This window comes from Heterodontus francisci, chromosome 25 (genome assembly GCF_036365525.1).
Source record: "Heterodontus francisci isolate sHetFra1 chromosome 25, sHetFra1.hap1, whole genome shotgun sequence".
In the NCBI taxonomy this organism is placed as follows: domain Eukaryota; kingdom Metazoa; phylum Chordata; class Chondrichthyes; order Heterodontiformes; family Heterodontidae; genus Heterodontus; species Heterodontus francisci.
In genome coordinates this window covers 39,899,552-39,917,890 of record NC_090395.1, presented here as the reverse complement: position 1 = coordinate 39,917,890, position 18,339 = coordinate 39,899,552, and the positions used below count along the sequence as shown (strand labels likewise).

Genomic DNA, 18,339 nt, shown 5'->3' with positions numbered 1-18,339 from the left:
ACCTTGCATTTCCTTTGTCTTTTTTCATTTCTCTCAATCCAATCCTTCTTTCCTTCTCTATTTCTCTCTGTACCAGATCTGACATTGATTTCAACCACGAATTCTGTCTTCTTCTCAATTCTTAAATCTCACTGATTGAGATAACCTGCTGGTCCCTCCGTTCACCAAGGTTCCAATGCCCTGTTGCCCTTGCTATGCCATCAGCTCACACTTCCACCAACTTATGGGGCAAAACATTTTTGAGCTGATAGGTGCAGGAAAAAGTCTGACATGCAAGATACCCTGCTCCAGCAAGTTCCAGCTCATAATATTTCACTTTTGCATAAAAACTTCAGCACAGCATTTGTGCTACACCACAATACAGCAGCATAAACAGGCATATGGTGTAGATGGACTGGTTGCAGAGTAGCAACCCAAACAAAAACCCTAGCTACAGTACTAGTGGAATCAAAATTTTAATAACTCAATTATAGAAGCCTATTTAAAAGATTTTTTTTCCATTTTAGAAACAAAGTTACCGTACATAAAAAGATATCAGAACAGTAAAGGATATTTTACCATATGAAAAATTAAGTAGTGAATTTTGAAGCAACTGAAGATTCTACAGGTCATTAAAGAAAAAACTTCTGACCATAGTAAGCAGCTTTTATTCAATGCAACCTTCATTTAACATTGTCCAGTTAAATCATATTTTAAGACTTACAATTAAGATGAGAAATAGATTTACAAGTGTTCATAAAGCACTTTCAGCATGTCCTGTAACATTTTATGAAATAGTCTCTGATCAAATATTTGAAAAATTACAATCCAGCAAGCAAAACAATCTTTAACAGGTCTAAGACTCAAATTAAACAAAAAGAAATTCTTAGCAATGAAGTACACCTCAAAGTGTTGAAAAAAGCTTAGAGCTCATGGTGACAACTACTAATAATTGTTCTAATTAAAAATAAAAATCATAAATTTCAGTGTCATGAAATTTAGCAAATGGAAGCTTTAAAGTCCAGCTCCAGCCTATGAGAACATAATAGTATTACATTGTATGCGAAGAAAAATAACCACCTAGAGAAGCTTTACAGCAATATACCAAAACAGGGTGTTAAGTATCTTCAGGTAGTGAGCAGTGAAGAACAGTCTGAACTTGAGATTTGTATTTGAATTTAAGCACCTTCTCTAAAATACTTGAAAAGGTATAAAGTACCACAGGTTAAACTAGTCTTAACCAGGTTTCACTGAGCACAAGCCAACAGTTCTTCCAGTTTCATTTCAAAGAGGCCACAAAGATAGCTAGTACGAATATATGTTGCAGAGGTAGAGAAAAAGATGCATTCCTCATCTAGATTACTGGAGCAATGCATAGCCTTACTCTTTTATACCTCATATGGCAAAACCTGGCATAGATAGCATTTTTTCTACTTGAGATACAAACTATCTAGTTCAGATTATATTCACCTTAAATGAAAAAAAACTAACTAAACCCTACTAGATCCAAATTTGCTATCGGTCTTCAGTGAAATGCACCACTCTGTAAGCTACCAATATATTTGGATGCATGTCCTATATTTTAAAGAATCATAGAAAGTTTACAGCACAGAAAGAGGCCATTTGGCCCCTCGTGTCGTGCCAGCCGAAGAACGTTCCACCCATTCTAATCCCACCTTCCAGCATTTGGTAAGTAGCCTTGCAGATTACGACACTTGAGGTGCATTTCCAGACATCGTTTTAATGAACCAAGGGTTTCTGCCTCAAATACCCTTTCAGGCAGTGAGTTCAGACCCCCACCACTCTCTGGGTGAAAAAAAAAACTTTTCCTCATCTCCCCTCTAATTTTTCTACCAATCACTTTAAATCTATGCCCCCTAGTCACTGACCTCTCTGCTAAATTAAATAGGCCCCTCACAATTTTTTTACATCTCAATCAAATCTCCTTTTGTTCCAAGGAGAACAACCTCAGCCTATCCAATCTTTCCTCATAGTTGCATTTTTCCAGTCCCGGCAACATCCTCATAAATCTCCTCTATACCCTCTATATTGCAATTACATCCTTTCTGTAATGAGGTGACCAGAACTGCACACACTACTCAAATTGTGGCCTAACCAATGATTTATACAGTTCCAGCACAATCTCCCTGCTCTTATATTCTATAACTCAGCTAATAAAAGGAAAGGATTCCACATGCCTTCTTTACCTTATCGATCTGTCCTGCTACCTTCAGGGATCTATGGACATTTACTCCAAAGTCCCTCACTTCCTCTACACCTCTCAGTATTTTCCCATTAATCATGTATCCCTTTACCTCGTGTGAACTCCCCAAATGAGTCACCGCACACTTCTCCTGGTTTAATTCCATTTGCCACTTTTCTGCCCATCTGACCAGACCATCAATATCTTCCTGCAGCTATCCTCCTCACTATCTACCACATGGCCAATCTTTGTATCGTGTGCAAACTTCTTGATCATGCCCCCACATTTATGTCCAAATTGTTAATAAATACCACAAAAAGCAGGGGACCAAGTACTGAGCCCTGCAGAACGCCACTGGAAACAGCCCTCCAGTCACAAAAGCACATGTCAACAATTACCCTGTGTTTCCTGCCACTGAGCCAATTTTGCATCCACCTTGCTGCATTTCCCTGGATCCCATGGGATTTTTTTTTTTAAACCAGTCTGCCATGTGGGACCTTGTCAAAAGCCTTGCTAAAATCCATGTGGACCACATCAACTGCACTACCCTCATCTATCTTCCTTGTTACTTCAAAAAATTCGATCAAGTTGGTCAGACATTTTCTTCCCTTAACAAATCCATGCTGACTATCCTTGACTAATCTATGCCTTTCTAAGTGACAATTTATCCTGTCTCTCAAGAGATTCCAATAATCTGCCCACTACTTGAGGTTAGACTGACTGGCCTGTAATTATTCAGTCTATCCCTCACTCCCTTTTTAAACAGAGGTACAACATTAGCAGTCCTCCAACACCACAACAGTATCCAGACAGGACTGGAAAATGATGGACAGACCTTCCACTATTTCCTCTCTTGCTTCTTTTAACAGTCTGGAGTACATTTCACCCGGCACTCCTGATTTATCAACTCTCAAGGATGCGAATCCCATTAATACTTTCTCTCTCCCTATGTTGATCACATCCAGTACTTCAAACCCCTCTTCCTTAACTACAATATCTGCATCATCCCACTCTTTTGAGAAGACAGATGCAAAATATTCATTAAGAGCAATACCAACAGCTTCCAACCCTACACATAGGTTACCTTTTTAGTCTTTTACGGGTCCTACTTGTTCCTTAGTTATCCTCTTACTTTTAAAAGGTATTAATAAAACATCTTTGGGTTCACCGTGATTTTGCTTGCCCTCTCATTTCTTTCCTAATTTCCTTTCTGATTTCACCCGTTCACTTTCTATACACTGGTAGTATGGAATTCTATGTCAGGCATAAGCTTTCCTTTTCTGCCTTATCTTACCCTGAAAGCTCCTTGATATCCATGGGGCTCTAGATTTGGCTATCCCACCCTTTTTCTTTGTGGGAACATGTTTACTCTGAACCCCATAAACCTCCCTTTTGAATGACACTGATTTACCTTCAAGTAGCTGTTTCCAGTCCACTTGCGCTAAAATCACTCCTTAGCTTAGTAAAATTGGCCTTGCCCCAATTGAGAACTCTAACTCCTATTCTATCCTTGTCCTACTCCATAATTATGTTAAAACTGACTGAATTACGATCACTTCCACTCCTTCCACCTGCCCATCTTCATTTCCTAAAACTAAGAGTAAAATTGCGCCCTCTCTTGTTGGGCTTACTACATATTGGCCGAAAAAGTTCTCCTGAATGCTCAAGAATTTTGCACACTCAATTCCTTTCACACAAACTATCCCAGTTAATATTGGGGTAGTTAAAATCTCCCATTACTGCCCTATTGTTCTTGCACTTCTTAGAGATTTGCCTACATATCTGCTCATATGTCCCTCTGGGGGTCTATAGTACACTCCCAGCAGTTTGATTGCCCGTTTGTTCCTTAGCTCAATCCATAAGGCCTCATTTGATGAAGCTTCCAACATATCATCCCTTCTCACAACTGTAATAGTTTCTTTGACCAAAATTGCCACTCCCCCCTCCTTTCTTATACCCCTCCCTATCGCGTGTGAAAATCCTGTAACAAGGAACGTTGAGCTGCCATTTCTGTCCCTCCTTAAGCCATTTTTCTGTAATAGCTATATCATACTGCCACGTGTCTGTGCCCTCAGCTCATCTGCTTTATTTGCTACATTCCTTGAGCACTGGCAAACTTTTTTTTTTATTTTCTAACCCTCGTTTCCTCTGTTTTCCAGACTCATCCATTAATTTTCCACCTTCCATTTTCATTTCTGAAATTGTCCCAACTGACACTACCCTCAGGTGCCCATCCCCCACCAAACTAGTTTAAACCCTCCCCAACAGCACTAGACAAACGTCCCACAAGGAACTCAGTCCCAGCTCTGTTCAGGTATAACTCGTCCGGCCTGTACAGGCCCCATAGCCCCCAGAGCCAGTCCCAATGCACCAAGAATCTAAAGCCCTCCCTGCTGCATCATCTTTCCAGCCACACATTCGTCTGTCTTATCCTCCTATTCCTGTACTTACTTGTGCGTGGCACTGGGAGTAATCCAGAGATTACTACTTTTGAGGTCCCAATTGCTAATTTCTTACCTATCTCCCTAAACTCTGACTGCACGACAACATCCCTCTTTCTACCAGCGTCGTTGGTTCCGATGTGGACCACAACTACTGGCTGTTCACCCTTCCCCTTCAGGATGCTCTGCAGTCAGTGACAGCGTTGCCTCCCTGGTGCCAGGGCCAAGACCATCCTGGATTCACGTCTGCTGCCAGAAAAACACCTGTCTGTTCCTCTGACTATTGAATCACCCATCATTATGGCTCTTCCAGTCTTCCCTGGAACCCCCTGTGCAGCTGAGCCACCCATGGTGCCATGGACTTGGCTCTGGCTGCACTTACCATATGAACCATCACTCTCATCAGCATTCAGAACTAAATACCTTCTGGAGAGGGAGATGCAATCAAGGGTTTCCTGCACTACATGTTTCTTTTTGACTGCCTGGCGGTCACCCATTCCCTGCCTAATCTTATGCTGTGGGGTGACCACATCTAAAAACATGCTATCCATGTAGCTCTCATCCTCACGAGTGTCACCAGCTGCCGCTCAAGTTCTAAAACCTGGAGCTCAAGCTGCTTCAATTGACAACACTTCCTGCACAAATGGTTATTCAGGATACGAGAAGCATCATGGAGCTACCACATAGCACAGGAGGTGCACTCTCGAGGTTGAAACAACCCTGCCATACCTGTATTTATTAGTTGACCCTTTGCTACCGCTTGAAAAAACAAGAAATGTCACCAATACTAAAACACCTCAAAACTATTAATAAAACCTTACTAGTGCTGATAAATCCTATCAATTCAGTTCACTAGTTAAAATAAACCTTACTCAAACAAAACACTCACCTGCTACTCACTTGTTCTTTATTAATACTTAATTATTTTTCTCATTTTTAGTCTGCCAGTTGTTGAGACGCAGTCCGTTAGCCGCAATACTCACTAGCCACCAGAACATTTTGTATTCTGAGATTCTGTAATGTACCATAATACCAACCTCTCAACTGAGATACTATTTCCTCCAATATAGTTTGGTTCACAGTACGAACAAAGCCATAATATCCTTTTAACAAACTAGATTTATCATTTTGCAAATAATTCCATTTCTATAAACATATTTTGAAAAGACCTTTATTGAACAGATCAACGGGAAAATATTCATGTTTCATGGGAGACCATTGTACACTTACCCCATGCACAATGGAAACGATGAGTGAAGATTTCAAGACAGATACAAACTATTCCCTGTTGAAGTCAGGGTTATTACTTATAAGCATTAGAGGTCACAGCTCAAACATACATTTCTAAGTAACTCCTCAATATTTTAAAACACCCACTGCTATAAGCATAGTGACTACTGAAGGCGTCACACAATAGCGCAATCAGAATATGACTGAAAAGACCAAAAGCTGCAACTATGAATAAACATTTTGATGCTGCTGCATTTTCATCATTGTTTTGGTAGATGCTTCAAGTGGCATAGTTTACAATTGGAGATCTTAACATGCATGGAAGAATAACTAATTCACACAGACCTAATTACTGCACATGATCAAGGAACCAAGAATAACCAGTCTCTGCTGGTCTGTGACACATTTCAGATTTAGATACAGAATACAGCTGATCACTTTCAACTTCTCACACAAAAAAGAACTGTAGCTAAGATTCCTTGAGATAGTCAAGATAATCATTTTGTAATCAGTCACTTTTTACATTGCAAAATGCCATTTGTGTACTTTTGAAGTGAGCTGTTGATTTACTACAAAACTATTACATATAAATATGAGTACATCTCCACAAAACCGGTTATCTAAATAGGCATTCAAGTAACTACACTGTATGGCAGTGTAATATAAATCGAAAGATTCTAAATTGAATATGTAGACTGGGCCGATTAATTTCTCAGTTGGATCATCATTGCTCCTGAAGCGGAGAACTGTGAGGAGGGAGGGGGGGGGGGGGGGGGGGGGGGGGTGGGGGAAGTAGAAGTAGGGTTGAAGGGGAAAATAAAAATCGCACCAGATTGTTAAAAATTTAGCATCTGTATATTCTCTCAGGTTCAGTGTTAGATACTCCTGTAAGCAGTTTGAATGTCTACCATTCTAACTATAGAACATTATGATCCAGGAGTGTTAAAAATTGTATTACTTTGCAATCTGAGCTGGATAGTCTTGTGTTTCCCCGATGTACTCCTTCAATCTCAAATGCAGAAGTCTTCTATACACTAGTTATCCGCAAAACTGTAAATAATGTTCACTGTATTCTTCAGCACTGAAAACCCTTTGAACATAATTGGTAGCAACTTTAGTTCCTCAGACCGAAGATTGTGACTTCAAGCCCCACTCCAGGACCTGTGCCCAGGCAACTAGACAGGCAATTCAGCAGAGAAGTGAAGCAGTGATGCACTTTTGGAATGTTACCACCCATCAACTGAGACATTAAGCAGGCTGACAGAGGTGTTAAACTGTCCCATGGCAGGATGTAAGGAACTGCACCCAGCTAATATGGCCAATGCGCTTCCTTCAACCACAATCAAAAATAGATTAAATTGGTCAGTTATTTCATTGCTGTTTGTGGGAACTCTGTGTGCATTACAGCTGTCGTGTTCATTTACAAAAGCAACAATGGATGCAGCTGAAGAGTAACTAATTACATTTGAAATGCTTTGGGACATCAGGAAATATCAAGCCACATAAATGCATGTTTTGTTTTTATAAATTCCTTTTTAACCATATGCTACTATCCACTTAGATGCCAAAAAATCCAATCTTGTACACTTAACTTGATGGCTAAACACCATAACGATATCATTGACAGCTACTTCTTTCACGGCAATTTTCAACTGGAAGGGTTTTGACTCTGCTATAAAGCACAGGAGTCACAAACAGCCACAAGGTTTGACTTTTGCTTTCTCTTCCACTGCCCCCAACTCCCACCCGTTTTCCATTCTTCCAAGTCCAAGAATTTTAAAGAGATCTGGTCCAGAGTCGAAGACATTCAGCAGTAGCTCCACAGGCCTGATCAAAGAAAGTTGTTGATCAAAGATGCTATGTGTTGTGCCAAACTACTTCCATTTATTACTATAACAAGTTCTTTCAAATTTGCATCACTGTAAAAAGTTCCAAGACCTGGAGCTAGAAATTTACCAACATTTTCCAAACTGCAAACTTTCCTCAAACTTTAAACGACTTTGGACAATCCTTTAATCGTAGCCTTCAAGGATGGGAAGCCAGCTTTATGATCTAAATAGCAACAAACACTCCTGCTATAAAACAATGCATCATCCAAATTACCATAATGTTACTAGACCCGTTAATATTTGTACAAAAATGCAAGACTGAATGACAGAAAAATGCAATCCATTAACTATTGACTAGCATCGTCAACTGAAAATAGAAAATTCTGTGTATGAAATATGCAGAAAATGTTAAAATAATGGAGTACTATAATTGCCTTACAGTTCTTGTGCTTGTAGTGCTGCATTACAAAAACAGCTATCTTTCAAATGATCATTTTGAGAGATTGAATTACTTATTTATCCTAATCCTCCACTACTTTCAAAGACTGAACAACTTTCATTTATATAGAAAAACATCCCAAGCCATTTCAGAGGTGTAATCAAAAATTGATACCAAAACAAAGGGGCCCCTAGATGGTGTGACCAAAAGCTTAGTCAAAAAGAGGAAGGGGAGGTGAAGAGCAGCTTAGGGAGGCAATGCTAGCATGGACCCAAGGTGTCTGAAGTCATGATCACCAACACTGGAGCAAAGGAGGGATGCGGAAGAGGCCAGAGTGAAAGAGTATGTGTTTTCGGGAGAGAATGTAGGTTATTGATAGAAAGGAGCAAGGCCATGAAATGGTTTGAATATAATAATCTGAATTTTAGATTGAAGGTGGTGGGTGGCTTGGTGTCACAATTTGTTTGAAAATGCTGTGAAGTGCTCTGGGCTGTTTTATTGCATTAACAGTGCTTTATAAATGCAAATTTTTTTTGGTGTCTGTCTGTACAGGTTTCACTGTAGACCAGTGATCCATTGATACGTGAAAATTGAAATTGTAATTCAAGTGGGTTTGTCAAATTGTGCACATGTTGAGTTACAACTTTCTGAAGAACAGTATATTTTTGGCAATGCCATGCATGAGCATCAAAGCCCAGAGAATAAATGGCCACTTTGTTGAGTAACATTTTTGGGAAGAAACAACTTTGCAAGCTTGAACAGTTTAATAAACCTTACTTACTCCTGTGCCTTTGGTTTTCTACAAATTAGGCCCTCGTGCAGTTTTAAATTTATACAAATGTATAAGAATTCAGCATAAAATATTTTACTGCACAAAGACATAAATTCAATATCAATTTGTATCAATATATACAATTCTAGGCAATAACTACCACTGTATTTCAAATATCTCTGCAACTGCTTTTAAAAGCCATATTTCCAGCATTTTCCTTTCAGCTCTATTACAAATGTTATTCATACTGTAGTACCAGCTGGATTCATCTGGTAATAATGTATGCACATTGGGCACCGCAGCCTCACAGCTCCAGCGACCTGGGTTCGGTTCTGGGTACTGCCTGTGTGGAGTTTGCAAGTTCTCCCTGTGACCGCGTGGGTTTCATTCAGGTGCTCCAGTTTCCTCCCACATGCCAAAGATGTGCGGGTTGATAGGTAAATTGGCTATTGTAAAAAATTGCCCCTAGTGTAGGTAGGTGGTAGGAGAATTGAGGGAAGGTGGGGATGCGAGAGGGAAAATGGGATTAATGTAGGATTAGTATAAATGGGTAGATGATGGTCGGCGCGGACTCGGTGGGCCAAAGGGCCTGTTTCGGTGCTGTATCTCTCTATGCACAATACAACTTAAATCTTCTGATTTTGTTTACAAGAAAAATACTGGAGCTGATTATCTTTGTACAGTCCCTATAAACAGCAATGAAAATTACGTGAAGTTATAGATATCAGACAGCACACTCACATTTCTTTCATACCGCTAACAAGTGGTCTTAGCAATGATTCAAGAATTATTTTTCAGTTCATCACAGAACTTCATGTTCGGTACCTAGTCACCTTGGTGGAAAGGATCCATCCCCACAGGCTCAATTTGTAATATGCAAATAATACCTTCACTGAAAGAGTACACCTTCTAAAAAATGTAATTTTTTCTTCATTACCTTTCAGAAATCATGGATAATTTTGCCCAATACATACCAGCCAAAGTCCATTAATCTGCTCACAAAGTATCTCCCAAAGTTAAGGCCAAGGTGCAAATGTCCTACAATGTTACCAGGTTTCCTAATTAGGTGTTGGACTAAGACAGAAACTAAATCTTACTACTCAATTTCCAGAGAACCTTATAAAAGACCAGGGAATTTTTCTGGAATAACAGGCCTCAAGTCATCATCCTCCTACAAAGGAACTGGTTGATCCTACAAGGGCAGAAGGAAAGAAAATTTAGCCAATTTTTATAGTCCACTGTATTTCTACAAGTCAACATATTTCACTAATAAATATCACCTGCCTTAAGATTAATTTAAATCAGACAAATGGCAGAAAATTGGCAGTTCCCTCAATCACAAAAATGAAAATATCTACATGAATGGGTAAGATGCAAGATTTTGTTGACCACCGTTTTATCAAGTTTAGCTGCATAAATTCTAAATTTAAAAATCCAAGATACTTTCCAAACATTGACTGTGATTCTGCAGCATGGTAAGAATGCCCATTAGTTATTCCTCAAATGAGTCTACCTTTGGAACACCCAAGGCCCGGCCCCAAGAAAACCCCATTAGGGATTCTACAAGTTTACTCTGAATTCCTGTGTCCCCTTGGCTCAAGACTTGAATGCCCTTCTCAGTCTGGTCTCCAACACTATCCTAACCAAGCTCATCACATGCTTCGGGGAGTTGAGGATTAGGCAGAGGAGGCCCGAAAGAGTTGAGGACTGGGGCAGATCAGCCATGATCTTACTGAATGGCGGGGCAGGCTTGAGGGGCTGAATGGCCTACTCCTGCTCCTATTTCTTATGTTTGGAATAACATCTTTCACTCAAACTCTGGAGGCTGAACAGGACGGCTTTGATTATTTCAGACAGTAGCTCTCAATCAAGTCAGCCTCTCAAATGAGCCAATCTACCTATGGGTAGATTAACAATCCCTGGAACAGGTGTACTTGCACCACAATCACCTGATAATTGGATGGCATACAGCCAAGTAAAAGATCTGCTGCCACTGTCAACATGTCTAAAAATTCTCATCCAGCCTCTTGAGGCTTATGGATTCATAAGAGCTTGTTACACATCAGATAATTGGACTTTTAAAAAAAAAGGTTAGCAAAATTGAATTTGCTGTGGCTTGAAAAATTAGAGAGTTTGCTTACAATTAAAACGAATTACACACCAAAAAAGATACAATTCATTCACAAATATTGCACACAAGAAATTCAAGTTTGGGTTTGCTGTTTATTATTTTAATTGAGTTTTATGCTTCAAGGGCTGAGGTACATGAAGGGAACACAGCTCCTGTCTGATCTTTTGTCCCCTCAAAATCCTTTTCAGTAGAATTAACTTTGTAGTTGTGGAAGCAGCTGAATTTATTTGACTCTTAGTGGAGGCTACAGACCTCTGCACCCAGTCTATCAGACAGAAGCAGTACATTTGATGGGGCTGGCTCTATAACCTGGCCTGGAGACTCACAGCTTCTTGATAGTACAAATCCTCGAAGCAAGTGTACATGTAGCCTAAACAGAGAATTATTACAATGGTATCTCTAAGGGCGGCACAGTGGCGCAGTGGTTAGCACCGCAGCCTCACAGCTCCAGGGACCCGGGTTCGATTCCGGGTACTGTCTGTGTGGAGTTTGCAAGTTCTCCCTGTGTCTGCGTGGGTTTTCTCCGGGTGCTCCGGTTTCCTCCCACAAGCCAAAAGACTTGCAGGTTGATAGGTAAATTGGCCATTATAAATTGTCACGAGTATAGGTAGGTGGTAGGGAAATATAGGGACAGGTGGGGATGTTTGGTAGGAATATGGGATTAGTGTAGGATTAGTATAAATGGGTGGTTGATGTTCGGCACAGACTCGGTGGGCCGAAGGGCCTGTTTCAGTGCTGTATCTCTAATCTCATCTCCCACTGCAGCATTATGCACAACCCCCATCCCACTTAGAAAACTGGCCTGTACTGTGGTCTGATAATTTATCAAACACAAAACCAATGGTGACCCCAAGAAAGTTTACATATGAAAATGACGACAGTTTCCATTACACTGATGTTACACCGCTCTTGGCTGGCATACGTTGTCCAACGTATGGACAACGTATGCCAGCCAAGAGCGACGTCTCAATTCATTCCATCTTCGCTGCCTTCGGAGAATACTTGGCATCAGGTGGCAGGACTATATCTCCAACACAGAAGTCCTTGAAGCGGCCAACATCCCCAGCTTATACACACTACTGAGTCAGCGGCGCTTGAGATGGCTTGGCCATGTGAGCCGCATGGAAGATGGCAGGATCCCCAAAGACACATTGTACAGCGAGCTCGCCACTGGTATCAGACCCACCGGCCGTCCATGTCTCCGTTATAAAGACGTCTGCAAACGCGACATGAAATCGTGTGACATTGATCACAAGTCGTGGGAGTCAGTTGCCAGCATTCGCCAGAGCTGGCGGGCAGCCATAAAGACAGGGCTAAATTGTGGCGAGTCGAAGAGACTTAGTAGTTGGCAGGAAAAAAGACAGAGGCGCAAGGGGAGAGCCAACTGTGCAACAGCCCCAACAAACAAATTTCTCTGCAGCACCTGTGGAAGAGCCTGTCACTCCAGAATTGGCCTTTATAGCCACTCCAGGCGCTGCTTCACAAACCACTGACCACCTCCAGGCGTGTATCCATTGTCTCTCGAGATAAGGAGGCCCAAAGAAAAAGATGTTACACCAGCAAACATTAAAGATTAAAATCAAACAGTCCTAAGCCATTTTGCCTGTGATCTACCTGGACATGGAAAGGTTGCTCCATCTAGGTGCATACACCAGCCAACAAATTCAATCAGTACAAAGGGTTCTGGCTGTCATCCCATAATAATACTAATGCTTATGTAATTTTCTACTGCAAGTAAGCTAATAATTTGGCGATCAGGTATGTATGCTTCCAGGCTTCAAGAATGAGAGAGAATCCTGTTTCACTCACTTGCAATTACACCAAATTTTCAAAAGGAAAATATGATTTTTTCAAACCTTTCTTGGAATTATTAACACAAGGCATATAACGTGGTATGTTGGGTTTGTCAGATTGCAAGAAACTTCAATTAACGTCTCTATAAAGCCAGGGACTTGGTATAAATGAGAAATTCAATGTAAAGCTTCAAATCAGCTCAGAAGTTCCTAAACTGAACACTGTGGAGTCACAAGTTGAAATGTCAGTGCAACATGGCTGCAATTTCCATGTGGAGGCAAGAAAGAAAAATTGGAAAGGGAAAAGTGCACTGAAAACCGACAGTTATTGGAAGACGACAGCATTTCATGTAATCATGAATACCTCTTCAAAGGACATGCATCATAGAACTATTTTTCTCCCTCTTCCCAAATTGGAAAAGAGATTATGTTAATAAACCTTATTGATGTGATCACATTGCATGTGTGAAACTTTAAGCTAAGGGGATAAAAAGCACTCTTTGAAATTGTGCATTTTATGTAATCAAGAGATTAGGTTGAAGGTATGGAGTGCATCATGAAGAACCTAACATACAATAACCTGTTACTGAACACATCCATGAGACAAATATTGGATCCAATGGATTAAAAACTATTTTTTCCCTATTTTTGCATTAAAAGCTGCTTGAACATGAGGCAACAATTGTACTCATTAGAATACTATTGACAACACTGTAGTGACATGTAGTGGAAGAAATTTTCAGATTGCAATTTGAACTGTGAAACGCACTCAGTATAGTTATATCAATTTCGTTACTAACTTGGCTTACCTCCAGAGAGTATTCTGAGATCCAGAACACTAGGTTGAGGTAGCTTGAAGTGATGAATTAAGAGCATTAGACAGCATCACAGGTGACACAATGAAGTTTGAGAGAGATTACTCCTCTAGCATAACATTTCCATTTACACAACATAAGCCTACACAAAAAAGTTGTTTATTAATCTTACGAAAAATTTATCTTAGTCTCACTGAAAGGCACCCTTTCCCAAATCACTACTTCCTCAATCTTAGAATATTAAAAAGTAGTTTTACTGAATTAAACTTGGACATAACTTGGCAAAAAGCACACAAAACATTAAAATGTGAAGTGGCTTCACACTAATACTCGAAATTGATTCAAATATACAGAATAGTCCAAGCTTTCAAATAAAAACCTAATATCCTCATCTGACTGGAAATTATACAGATAAAGCACCATAAGCAACCTATGACATGACAATTTAGCTGTAAACATGACTGATCATTCAATGCACTTCTATTCTGATCAATACTGTACAATGAACCTCAATGCATTATTGGGTGATGCTTTTGCAATGTATTTTTACCAGCAGAAAATGGTTGGGGAGCAGGGATGAGGAGAAGGAAGTACAAGATGTGTACTCACTGCCCAATTACTCTTGCAGTCAACAACTTTGGATAAAATACGACTTCATCTCTAGTCTCAATTTACTACTTTTCCAATAGTCTGAACTTTTTCTCCAAAAGACTGCCAATGAATAGGGAAATAATTATTTACACTTTAAAGTTTAAATAAAATCAGTTTGTTAATTCACTATTTCAATGGACTGTAAGAATAAAAGCTAACAGCAACAGTTTATCAATATAGTCTCACTATCCTAAAGGAAAATTAATCCTGCCTAATGCCCTACTATACTTTGAACATCCAAAAAATATGCTGCCAAAATTATTTAACAATGTTCATACTTCCTAAACATACAAGAACAACTATACAAATAAAGTTGTTAGCATTAGCAGATGGCCACTTGTTCTAATACAACACTACTAGTAGTTTAGTATCACCAAAAGCACTTTACTGGCATGAATTATTCTGTAAATGCACATTACACTTGTAGATGACACGCAATGTTTACATAAAGTACCTTCCCTCAAAACAATAGTGCTCTAAGCCAATAAACTGGATTCCTGCTTAATTAAATGCTCATAGAAAATGCCAAGGAGAAATGAAGCTCAATTTTATTTTTAAAAACACGCAACTCCATACGCAACTGAGATTAAGTGGTAGACTTGCAAAGCATGGTAAAATTAACATACTGAAGCTTTCGCGTGATGTTTTACATAACAAGGGGCCCCAAGACAAAAAGGCATGAAACAGTTTTCACGCATTTAATGTCACAGAACCCTAAATATGCAACACACATTGCCTATTTCAATGAGCAATGCGAGTCCACAGAACCACAGGAAAATTACAGCACTGAAGGAGGCCATTCAGCCCATTGTGAATAGTATTGCCTTTCCCTGATGCCTGAGCGAAGAGGAAGTTATCAGTTGGTCTTACAGTTTCTCACTGTACTGACCTTCTTTGGCCTCCTTATCTCGAGACAATGGGAAAGCGCCGAGAGGTGGTTAGTGGTTTGTGAAGCAGCGCCTGGAGTGGCTAAAAAGGCCAATTCTAGAGTGACTGACCACCAGCTACTTGCATATTTATCTTCCTCATTCACACCGAGATAAACATCAACTGCTGCTGCAGGACTATCAATTCGGTGAAAGACACCCTTTGGTCTGCCCGATACTTGCTGGTCTTCCAGCGTAAAGTTGTCCACGACCGAATGTTGCAGACTGGCACATTCCAAGGTCCAGGACTACGTGCTGAGGGACGCACTAAAGCTTGGGGCAGCCGCAGCAAAGGCTCAATGGGGAAAGACCACTGTGTAAGGTCCCCCCACCAAGCTGAATTGAGGGGCTGGATCCATGGGAAACCCGTCGAACTGTATCGGAAAATTTTCATTTGCTGTAAAATGTAAAAATGTTAATGGCATGACAAATGAAATGGAAGGGTTGTGAGGCAACTCATGATTGTATTGAAGGAAACTGAACTCCCTTGCAATGTTTGTATTTTTTGGTGCTGTTGGAAACTGTTTGGCAATGTAATTTTTACAGATTTTTTATGAATAAAGTATATTTTGGAAATAAATAAAAAAATTTATCTTCCTCATTCTCTCGGAATTCTCGACAAATCCACTGATAATCCAACAAAAATATGCATAAATACAAGTAATACTGGATGTAAAGGGTGACTTCCTTGAGAATATTTGATTATCCACAATCTAACCTTTTGACTTGATTTTTTGATGACCAAACATTGCCAATTTCCACATTAAAGTCCTTGAAAACACAATCTAATCTACGGTAAATTGTTGCAAATTCAAGTGTGCTGGTAAACAGCGCATGTTAACTGTAGCAGCAGCTAGTTACTGTAACAGATGCTAACTTCCTCCACACTGACACAGCAAAGGAAAAGCAAAATACCAGCAACTATACACACACTGCTGATAAGGACTGAAGTAGATTGTGTGTGTACTAATTTTGTAACTATAATATAGAACTTGCATGCCACATACATTCAAGCAAACAAACGGTAGGTGAAATCAACCTGCTTGTTAGTACTTAAAGGAATCTGGCGATAACTCATGACAGTGTAGTGAAGTACATCACCAGAATCCCCCCGCACACAGTCACTGTAGATTTGGGCTGCGATTTTTGCATTACTAAGTTTTGGCGTGGAAGTCCTACCTTCAATTAGCTATTTTCCCTTAAGGTGACCAACTGTTAATACGGATATATTTAAAAGCTTCGCTTCAAGGCATGTGACAAAAGTTTTCAGAGATAGTTATGACGTAGCAGCAGAATTGAAATGCCATCGATTAAAAGCTTGGCATTTTTTTTCCTGAACTGCTTTACTGATCTCTAACTACTTACTCCAGTAGTTCTGTACAGTACTACTCGACTTAAGTGAAATAGCTGGCAAACTAATTTGATAAAACGTAGTCTGCAGTAGTTACAGGCTTGTTACCTATAATCACCAGAACAGGCAATATGTAACAAATTGTTGCAACTTCTATACAAGATTAAACAAATTATATAGCTGAATAGTTGAAACAGTCTGTTGCACCCTCACTACAGTAGACGTTTGCTGCATTTCCTCTTGCAAGAAGTGAAATATAACATACCAACAATGGGTTAGAAAACAATCCATCTGTTGCTAAGTTCAAGCTTTTCTAAGTTAGGCAGGCATTCGCTGAAAAAACATTAACATTGATCACATTGGGCTAACTCTACACACTGTGCCATGTATCCAAATTAGTACAGAAACGCAAGAGTGCTCCCTTTCTTGTGGGTGGGAGAAAATTTTCAATCAAATTTGTTTTCCGGACACATCGATACCGACATTTGCCAAAATTATTTCATATCCAAATCGACATTTTTATTGGCTTTGAATAGACAATGGAACTGTAAAAACAGGGCTTTTGTTAATTGCAGTTCTAACACATTAAAGTTTGCTTTTGGATTATGTTTTCTGGTGAACCAGGTACTGTGCTATTTGAAATAACCATCCACCGATGTCCTTCATATCTTGAGTGCGTTTTTTGCTGCAGGACCGGGCTGTCCTTTCGCGTTATTTTGCCAATCAGCTCACAGAAGGACACGGGTGGGGAGAAGGAATCGGGATGAGTACAAGTTAGATATCGGTGGATGAAATGGAGACATAACAAACATAGCCAAAACACTTGGAAACAACATCAATTACAATTCCTTTAAGCAAACAAGACAGAAGAGGGGGAGGGGGAAAGAAGACAATCCCCAGTCCTAAGGCAAGAATGCGCTCAAGATAACCTGTAAAACAAGAGTGCGGTACCTGCATCACCAGGAATGCAAACACCAGCACCCACCCACCATCGTCCTCACTGCAATGGGAATGGCACAGCTCCCGAAATGAAGTCGAAGTGATGGATCAATGGGAACTCCTGTTGCACCCACTACTGCTGTGGTAGTGGAGGGGGGCGCAGCCTGACACATCAGCCCCTCAGAACTCGTGTTAGTGTCAGCGGGGTCGTTGGTGGGGATGAGTGGAGCGGTGCAGAACCCGGCCTCCCTTGCCCTGCCCTGCCCTCCCCCGCCGCCCCGCGGTACCTGGTGCAGCGCCGTCAGCCCGTCCACATTGGCGTAGTTGATGTCAGCCCCGCGGTCCAGCAACCGCTTCACCTCCTCGGTGTCGCCGCTCGAGCAGGCGGCCAGAAACACAGCGCCGTCATCGAACTTGACTCGGGTCTTCTTCTTCTTGAAGACAGGCGGCTCCAGGTCAGTCTCGGAGCCCAGCCAGCGCTTGAGCTGCTCACCTCGCCGATGTTTGGCGTTATCCGCCCGCTTCCAATCATCCGCCATCTTCCCGCCGCACTCACTCCCAAAACAATCCCCTCCCCTAGAACCGCCAGTGCCGCCGGTCTAACTAACCTTACACACAGCGCTCGCCCTCTCTCCGCGCTCATTGGAAAGCGTCCTTCCGCTCAGAACCAATAGCAGTGGAGGCTATCGCCCTTGCCGATCCACTATTGGGTAAGGTGCCTGTCTGTCAAAAAGCTTTCTAGCCATCACGTTAGGCTGCATTATTTACATTGGTTAAAACTCGCGAGAGCTTCAGCGCCAACCACAGCGCCACCTGGTAGGAGGATGAGACTGCAAATGA

The 18,339-nt window shown here is 40.8% G+C and overlaps 1 protein-coding gene across 4 annotated transcripts in view; it reads right to left on the bottom strand.

The window, feature by feature from the left end:
• LOC137383839 (protein phosphatase 1 regulatory subunit 12A-like) overlaps window positions 1-18,062 on the bottom strand; it is a 333,936-nt gene extending 315,874 nt beyond the window's left edge. For all 4 annotated transcript variants that reach the window (XM_068057118.1, XM_068057119.1, XM_068057120.1 and 1 more), the window contains exon 1: window positions 17,787-18,062. In XM_068057118.1, the coding sequence (XP_067913219.1) occupies window positions 17,787-18,038 (252 nt within the window). In that variant the 5' untranslated portion in view covers window positions 18,039-18,062. The remainder of the gene's footprint in view (window positions 1-17,786) is intronic.
• Between the last annotated feature and the right edge of the window lie 277 nt (window positions 18,063-18,339).